Source organism: Ascaphus truei, chromosome 9 (assembly GCF_040206685.1).
Source record: "Ascaphus truei isolate aAscTru1 chromosome 9, aAscTru1.hap1, whole genome shotgun sequence".
In the NCBI taxonomy this organism is placed as follows: Eukaryota; Metazoa; Chordata; class Amphibia; order Anura; family Ascaphidae; genus Ascaphus; species Ascaphus truei.
This window is the reverse complement of record NC_134491.1, coordinates 20756592-20766308: the sequence shown is the minus strand read 5'-3', so window position 1 is coordinate 20766308 and position 9717 is coordinate 20756592. Positions and strand designations below refer to the sequence as shown.

Sequence of the window (9717 nt, the reverse complement as noted above, 5' to 3'; positions counted from 1 at the left end):
AGAGAGCAGCGAATTTTAAAATTGGCGAATTTATTAAAAAGTAGCTTTTTTGGAGAGTTTTATTCTCCATATGCAGAAAAGTGCGAATTCTGCTATGTTTAACATGGATGCGTGTGGCGAGTTTAAATTGGCGAGATGCGCGCTTCAGAAACGTGTAAAAACAAATTCGCGCCTTTTTTTCCCCTTTGCAATGGCCGCGAGCGGCAGCTTCTTGCCAGTTTTTTCTGGCGAGGCAAAAAGGAGACAATCGCGCCATTTTATTGGCGCGAACAGCCGCTAGATGCCGTTCGCGCCTCTCTGCATACGGATATTTTTAAAACTGGCGAGATTGAGGTTCTCGCCAGCCGCGAGGCGAGTTTTACAAATAGAAAAGAAAAATTGGCGCGTTTTTCGGAACTCGCCATTTTCTGCTGCTTTCTGCGCGATTTTCTCCAAAAAATGGCGAATTTCGAAATAGCGCTGCTCTCTGCATAGGCCCCTATGTCTGAGAGAGTCTTTTTGGATATACTCACTTGGTACACTTTCTCCCAGGGGTCTTAATGAGTGCTTGGATACTAGCACACTGGTTTAGTTTCCTGCCTTGCTGTTCTCTGCCTTTCTGCTCTGGTTGCTAGTTCGGTTCCTCCCCCCCTATCCTAGGATGGGGTTCTGTGTTTTTGGAGGGGATTCCTCTATATTATATGATATTTCCTTAAAGTAGGTGTTATTTAATAGTTAATCCAGTTTTTTCCTTTATCTTTTTATAATTTGAGTTATTTTTGAATGTAACAATTGTTGTTATTATATGTAATTAGATATAATGTTAATTAATGCATGTTAATAAATGTGAATTATTAAAATAATAATTTTTGTTAGTACATATAATGTAAAGATTGTTTTGTGAATGTTGTTCTCATCATACAAGGAATTAAATAGGTTGATTTTAATATTTTTTCAATTTTATATGGTGTATCATCCATTTTTATATGGTGTAGTGGTATTTGGTTGTTTATATATTCATATTATTATATTCTAATTAATATATTGATTTATTAATATCTTTTGAAACTAAAATTATAGGTGTAGGCTTTAATTTCAACTTGGTATATATATATTTTTTTTTCCATATTTGATGAAACTTAGATTGGTAATAGTGGGACAGCTTTTTCTAACATGTCATTGTGTTAGTTGAGTTTATACATAATTAAATTGTTTAGTTTTAGCTATTTTCATTGTATGATGTGAACAACATAATTATTGATGTTTTTTTTGTTGTTATTCATTGATATTTATAGTAATTTTAGAGTTATATGATTTGTGGTGAAACTTAGTACCAATGTGAAAATAGGTTTACTTGATCCAGCCTATTTAACTGGCTGTCCTTGACAATCACATATATTTCCTGACGAAGTCGCCGCAGTGTGCTGTGACGTCATCGCGTTTGTGTTGGTGTATTTGGAGTTCCTGGCTTCCCTGCGCTCCGGCTGGCGGTAATTTCAAGTGTTAGCAATCATTGTATGAGGGAGCAAAGGACATGCATTGGATGCCTTTATATCTTGCTGCCAATTCATGGTGAACCTGGGCTGTTTACATCCACTCTGCAAACCTGGGACTCACCCTACCACCGCAGATGACCACAATAGAGATTTCTCTCCCACGAATGGTTCTGTTTGAAATCCTGTAAGTGCACATTCTTACGGGTTGCTGATTTTTTAAATAAATGTACCTTATTTTTTACTCAGTTACGTGCTATGGAGCTTGCGCTTTTGTTTTTTTTGTTTTTTTTATATATATATATATATATATATATATATATATATATATATATATATAGTTTATGGTGGGTAAAAAAAGTGACAAAAACCCTCCACAGTAAAGCATAAAGCAACTGTAAATATTACTGTATGCTCATTTGCATGTCTTAGACAGGTCTGCAACCCTATCTTTCCCCATTATCGCCCAGCATACAGCGCTTCCACTGCAGCAAGGGATTCTGGGAAATGACATGCAAATGAGCACTCAGTGCCACCTTTTGCCTCAAGTTCGTATTACACAAGCAAATCCTCAAGCCAATGCATGCTGTTTTAAACACAGCTTTTAGACAGAGGCTGGGATGAGATGCAAAGCCATTAAACCCACTCACAGACATGTTTCAACCTTGATGGGTATATATTTATATATAAGAAAACAGAAAAGAAGAGATATGGCGCCTACCCAAACCTAATTAACGTATAGATGGGCAAATATGATGAAAAGAACCATGCTGTTCAGGACTAGTAAAAAATAAAATAAAAAAATAAAAAATGAATAATATGAAATAAAATAAAAAATAAAAAATGTCCAGATATATAAATACAATACAAATCAAGATGCAGCTCCACACGCTGTCCAATTGAGTCTTGCAGCCTGAATACAGGGGAACACCACTCCCTTCAAGATATCTATAGAAAAAACAAACAAAAAACAGGCGCACTCATAGCGTAGTAAAGTTTACAAAAATGTATGTGGAGTTGAATGTATAAAAATGCACACTCACAAACATAACAGGGATATAAGCATTCATGAGTAATACTCAATCGCCAGCCATAATGCAGGGAACCAGCCGCTCCGGTGTGATCGTCTGATGTAGATGGAGATCAGCAGCTTCTGCGGTATGCTCCGTGTACTGGAAGAGGTGAGAAGCGTCTCTCCACTCCAAGCCTCGCGTCACTGCAATGGATCTCGAATCGCAATCCCGCGACAGTTCGGTGACGTCACTGGGCTCTCAAGATAGGCTGCGGCAAACCCCGGCAAGGATAATATGGCTACGAATGGTATTTAATTGACCAAATATGAATAGTCCCATAGGTGAGAGGAAATAGATAATAAAACTGGACAATATCAAGTCCACAGAACACTCCCTACGTGTTTCGTCTCGAAAGACTATATATACTGTATTTAAACAGCCCTGAGAGTTTCCAGACTCCCCTCCATTGTGGAGTGGGGACCTGGAAAACTCGATTGAAAGTGTTTAATTAAGAATAAAGATTAGTGTTTGATTTTCCTGGCCACTCGCTATGTCTCTTATCTGTGTGACTTCTCTGCCCGGGATTCTGGCCCAGCGTCAGCGAGCAGATAACGCAGAGCGCTGATAAGGGAATAAGGTGCCCAAGGGACACCCAAGCAAAGGGCGGCTCGGGTGCAAGGGGGCGGCGGTCTGGTTGTTATAAGAGGGGAGCTTCCTGATTTCACCCCCACACTCTGCAGCGTTTGAGTCTGTCGCCATGAAGTGGATGATCTTCACGTTCGTTTGTCTCCATGTCTCGGAGGGCCTGGTGAGGTGAGTCTCTCCCATCAGATGTGCATGGGTAGTTTATTGATATGAAGCCAGCCATGTACACAGCGATGGACAATACAGGGTAGTGTAAAAGGGTAACTGCATAGAACAGACAAGCACAAGATAGGAAAGGGAATCCTTGCCCCACAGAGCTTACAATCTAAGTGAGATGTTGGAAGACTCCTAGGGGCTGGAGCAGACGTTTTACGTGCAGTGGAGGACAGTGCCTGGTCCCGACAGTGGGTAAGTGAAGTAGATGGCAGTGAGAAGCCTTGATAGAGGGTAAGTGCCTCTGTGTGTGTGGTGAGTTGATGTCATAAGTCCAGACTATTAATAAGGTTTATTTAGACGTCTGTGCTTCTCTCCCCTCCACTAACTCAGCTACCTATCAAACTCTGTGTTACTGTAGAAGTGGGGCGAGCAGAAGCATTGTTCTAGACCAGGAGTGCTCAACTCCAGTCTTCCAGATCCCCCAACAGGTCAGGTTTTCAGGGTATCCCTGCTTTAGCTTAGGTGGCTCCATCAGTCCCTGCTTCAGCACAGGTGGCTCAATCAGGGGCTCAGTCATAGACTGAGCCTCTGATTGAGCCACCTGTGCTGAAGCTGGGATATCCTGAAAACCTGACCTGGGGGACTTGAGTACTGGAATTGAGCGCCCCTGTTCCAGCCAATAAGATGATGGAGGATGTTGGAGGATGATGACGATGACAAGGCAGCTTCACACAGGAGCATATGAAATATATGGATCTTTTTAAGAGTCCCACTGAAGAGATTCAAATCCATCCGGGAAAACATGAAGGAGAAAGGCGTTCTGGAGGCGTTCGTGAAAACGCACAGGAAGGATCCAGCCATAAAATACAACTTTAACCGGCAGAATCATTTCGCTGTGGCCTATGAGCCCATGTACATGGATGTAAGTATTGTATGAATACGTGTACATATATGGAATGGGAGCATCATATGAACACGTGTACATGGATGTAAGTTTTGTATGAACATGTACATGGATGAGAGTATCATATGAACACGTGCACATGGATATGAGTATTGTGTGAACACATGCACATGGATGTGTATATATATTGTATGGACAAGCATACATACAGTACAGTAGATGTGATCAGGTCGTTTTCATGTTACTGGGTTTGGACAAATCCAGTTGTGGTCATTCTCCCTCCAAATAGAGGTAAATGAGAATTTTAATCAGGTAGTGTTAGGACCTGCTAATGGTCATGCCTTGATGTTGGCTGCAGGCGTACAACGCTTTGGCCAAAGGGTTTAACTAAATGACCCCTTTTCAAGAGAATACATAGGTATTTCACTATGTATTTTTGTCATATTGGATGTGTCATTGGGATTTTCTGTCTTTTGTTGTATACATCTGATCTCTTCCAGACATACTACTTTGGGGAGATCAGCATTGGGACCCCTCCCCAGAACTTCCTGGTCGCCTTTGACACTGGATCCTCCAATCTTTGGGTGGCCTCCACCTACTGCCAGAGCTCAGCCTGCAGTGAGTAGCACCCAGTGCCCGATTGGGTTGGGGGGGGGGATTGGTCCCATTTTATGGGATAACATAGAAGGCAGGGTCCCATTTGGTAACATCTTTCAGGTTCCTTTGGAAAGATAATTTGCAATGGGGAGGAAGGTTTTGTTAGCCTTTGAAGTGGGAGATGATGTATTGACATTAATTGTCAGCCTATAGAGACAAGTAATCCTATAATGAAGAACTATGGTTGACTTGTTTGCCAGTCTCGTTGGTGGTAAATTTAAGGGAAAAAAGTGATGCAGTTATGTCAAAGAACCAGATCTTCATAAATAAGGAAAAATGAGGGACCTTTCCACTCCCCACAAGCATTGCTATGGTTTGGTCCAGACGATATCGAGATTTTCATTAAAGTGTAACCACCATTATCACTGGAACAACTTAGGCAGAGGCCATACTAGACGTGCGCGCGTGACAGAGCGCGTGGCATCACGTGCGCCTGCCGCAGAGGCGAATTGTGGCCTAGCACGACAGGGAGGTGTGGCGGAGGCGTGGCCGTGACATCACAGAGCTGGTTAGCCCTCATTCGGTGAACCGCACCTGTGACCCGCCCGTTGCGCGACAAAATCAAATGTTTTGACGCGTTAAAAAATGGCAACGCACGCTCTATGGCCATCCTCATTGAGGTACGGCCTTTGGTTTGTGGCATGCACGCCATCGCACGCGCCTTCGCTCTCACCATGGCTGCGGCCTTATAATAATTGAGAATGACTACAGCCTTTTGTACCCCTATACACCCCACTGTGCCTCTGTCCGGCACTCGTGTACATGTATCTGTTTCGTGTTCCAATGAAACCTCTCTCTCATTCTGCAGCCAATCACCCATTGTTTAACCCTGGCCAGTCCTCCACCTACACCTCCAATAACCAGCAGTTCTCCATGTCCTACGGCAGCGGGAGCATGACCGGGGTGCTGGGGTATGACACGGTGACCGTGAGTAACCAGGACTAATCTCATGGATGTCACATGAAAGGGCAGGTCCTTCTGGCAGTGTAAGGGTTGATTAAGTCTTTTGGGTCTGCTCCTTTATAAGAAAAAAATCATCAATTTTCTCCACATTTCTCTTTCTCTAAATAAATCGCAAACATTTTTGCAAAAGTCAATGGTTCTCGCTAAGTACCCAGGACTGACTTAAAAACCAGAGTTAATTCTTCATTTATTTTTTTCCTGGATAAATATGAAATTAAGTTGTTATTGATGGTGGTGGGAAATGTGGTGAAGATTCTCCAGCCATGAATGTCCAAACTTTGTCACATCCGAGAACCTGGTCCCAGCAGTAGTTGTGACATCACCTCCCCGGATGACATTGTTACGATCATGTCCTGTAGGTGCAAGGCCTGTCCATCACCAGCCAGGAGTTGGGCCTGAGCATCACTGAGCCAAGCAGCTTCTTCTACTATGCCAAGTTTGATGGGATCTTTGGGATGGCTTACCAGTCTATGTCAGCGGGAGGAGCCACCACCGCCGTGCAGGGTCTGATCCAGCAGAACCTCATCCCACAACCGATCTTCAGCTTCTACCTCGCGGGGTAAGAATCTACGTCCTACTCAGCACTCGCACCATTTATCAAAGAATCCGACCACTGCCGAGGGGCCCCTCAGTGAAGGGGTTAAATGGTTGTTGTTTGTAGATGTCGAGGATGTTGTAGATGACCATTGAGTATTTTCCGCTCTTCTCTCCCCAGTCAGTCGGGAGAGGTGATACTCGGAGGTGTGGACAGCAGCCTGTACTCCGGTCAGATCTCCTGGACTCCGGTCACTCAGGAGATTTACTGGCAGATTGCGATTGACGAGTGAGTCCCACGTCTTTGTCCACGAGCTTTGGACACCAATTCATCGCTCGCTGACCCAGCGGCCACATCATGGGGTGGCACTAGTTCTTGTCATCTAAAGCATTCCATGTTTATTACTTTGGAACACAGCCCATAAGAGAATGCTTGTATAATGGTATACAGTATATTCTCTATACATTTCTTATTACAGAACATAAAACAAAGAAGCCGGTTATCTGATTCAACAGCCCTAACAGCAGAGGGCTTCTTTATACTAATGGTCGTGTCACAGTTGATGAAACAGTTTGGGGTGAAAATAAAACTGTATCAAAGCCCCATTTGTATCAATCCTCCAGGTTCTCGGTTAATGGGCAGGCGAGCGGCTGGTGCAGTCAGGGGTGCCAGGGCATTGTGGACACGGGGACCCCTCTCCTCGCCGTCCCCCAGCAGTACTTGAACAACCTCCTGCAATACGTGGGAGCCCAGGAAGAACAGAACGGGCAGGTAACTCCAACTCCATACCACCCTCTCCCATCATACAAGGGTCACCCGGGTGGAAGGTTAGAAAGGAGAAGACGAGCAGTGGTGGTTGGGCTATTAGAAAAGCAGTTGTACTGTGACTGAATGCAGGAGAGACCCATCCTTTTATACAAAGGTCCTCAGATGCAATAATTTATTATAATTTATTTATAGATTATAAATGTTTCACTGGAGTTTTTTTGTTTGCTTCCTCTGGATCAATAAAATTATATTTATACATGTAGGGTGAGCGTATCACCAGTTAGGATTTAGCCAAGGCCAAAGGTTAAACTTGATGATCGTGTCTTTTCCCCCCAATCTAATCCGCCTGTCACCATGTTATTATAAGGTCACATTCTTTAAAATAAAAAAGTAGTGGTCATCTGCACCATCACTGTGTGTATCCTCTGGACAGATGAGTTAAGCACGAGGTTACCTGGGCTCACGTTCCCCATGTCTGGAGGTGACCTCTCCTAGTCCTGGGCAGGGGATTTAAACTCATTTCCTTCTCTCTTTGCAGTTCCTGGTGAATTGTAACAATGTTCAAAACCTCCCACCCATCAGCTTCACGATCAGTGGGGTCCAGTTCTCCATACCCCCCTCCGGATACATCCTCCAGGTACCAGGATACCCCTAATACTCTGCCCAATCACTTTCTCTCCCTCATTCAGAGTGCAGGTTCTGATATCTTTCATAGGACGGGAGTGAGAAATGTTTATCAATTCTATTCGGCCGTGGGATGTCAAAACCCCACAGGTCTCATCTGATGAGTATTAAAATATCCAGTCCATCTAACACAGATTAAATATATATATATTATATATATATAATTATCTTTAGCCCGTGTCTCCCGACTGCTGGATGAAGCCTACTAAATGATCTCCCAGGTACTGCGGTTGCAGCCTCTCTTCCCCACGCTGCTCCAACACATTGTCCGATTTCATCCTCCCGTCTTACTATTGGTCATCTTGGTCTTTTAATTTCCCTTGGAATCCAGTGGGGTACCATCTTTGTCCGGCACACAGACACACAGACACACACAGACACACACAGACACACACAGACACACACAGACACACACAGACACACACAGACACACACAGACACACACAGACACACACACACACAGACACACACAGACACACACACACACACACACACACACACACACACACACACACACACACACACACACACACACACACATCTTAATTACATGCTTTTTCCCTGGTGCACATAAAAAAAAAAGTTAAACCCCATTAATTAAAGAACTCCCCTCTCCCCCCAAAAACTATGTTTTCATTGGGGTTTTGTGTCTTTGATAAACATGCTGCTGTTTCTTACACTAGTTTTTTAGCCTCAGGACAGGGCTTGCAAGCTGTCACATCCCTTGGTGCCTGCACTTTATTGCAAATCCAACACAAGCTGATAAGAGGGACTGTAGTGTAAATCTCCCGGCAGCAGAATGGGGTTTCAGTAAATCTCCCATAAGAAAAGGCGAAAGTCCCTGGCACCAGTGCCGTCTTAACGCATGGGCACGCTGGGCAGTTACCCGGGGGCCCCATGAGCATAGGGCCCCACGCTAATCTATGCACAGACCAGAATCTAACACTAATTTTCCGATCACCCGCCTCAACATTCAAATCTCCCGCTAACTCGGTAGAAGGAGACAAATGATGACTTGTAGCGGAGAGTTGGCCGGGCCCAGTACACTGCTTTGCCCGGGGGCCTATAATGCTGTTAAGACGGACCTGCCTGGCACTGTCTGTAAATTCTCCTCTCGTCGCTGTCTTTTCCAGATCAACGGATATTGTGTTGTTGGGTTTGAGGCCACGTACCTTCCGTCCCGGAACGGGCAGCCGCTTTGGATTCTGGGAGACGTCTTCCTCCGGCAGTATTACTCCGTCTATGACTTTGGCAACAACCAGGTTGGGTTTGCTGCGATGGCCTGAGCCGGAGAATGGTGTTTGCGATTCCGGCGCTGGAGGAGTTACAAACACTCGCTGGGCACAAGTAGCAGAATATACAGATCCGGCAATGTGGAATGATACAAATGATATAATAATCACAGTGATACAATATTACTAGACATAACCCCTGTTCTGTACCCTATAAAGTTGCTTCCCAGCGCTGGGAAGAGATAAGCTCTGATTAAATGAATCAGCTCCGAGAAGATGCACAGCATATGGAATGAGAGACCCCACCTGTGCTGGGAGCCTGTCCTATGCTCCACTACACTGTTCACAATTAGTTACTGACAAAGATTGTGTCCGTAAAATGTTTCACCGAATGTACAGATCTAATAAAGACAATCGCAGCAAACAATGATAGCTTTGTTTATCGTTGTCTGATACCTTCTTGCCTCTGGTAAGCAGGTACTTTCTCCTGAGCATGAGTGTCCCACAATGATAGTGTTTTATATCCACTCTCTGACTCTTATCTCGAAATATAAAGTGCAGCTCTTCATTCACCGACAGGAGGGGCCAGTGAGTGACAAGTAAACCGCACAAATATATAGATCTATAATGCATCTATACACGGCTTCTTATATATCTGCAATGCATCTATACACGGCTTCTTATATAT

The 9717-nt window shown here is 44.0% G+C and overlaps 1 protein-coding gene across 1 annotated transcript; it reads left to right on the top strand.

Annotated features, from left to right (window-relative positions):
• Positions 1–3189: 3189 nt before the first annotated feature.
• On the top strand, positions 3190–9456 carry LOC142502530 (gastricsin-like). The gene is made up of 9 exons (XM_075613637.1): positions 3190–3298; positions 4052–4208; positions 4691–4808; positions 5656–5774; positions 6170–6369; positions 6526–6633; positions 6969–7116; positions 7652–7750; positions 8931–9456. The coding sequence occupies exons 1-9, from the start codon at positions 3243–3245 to the stop codon at positions 9081–9083; spliced, it is 1158 nt and encodes a 385-aa protein (XP_075469752.1). The 5' UTR covers positions 3190–3242; the 3' UTR covers positions 9084–9456.
• The last annotated feature ends 261 nt before the right edge of the window (positions 9457–9717 follow it).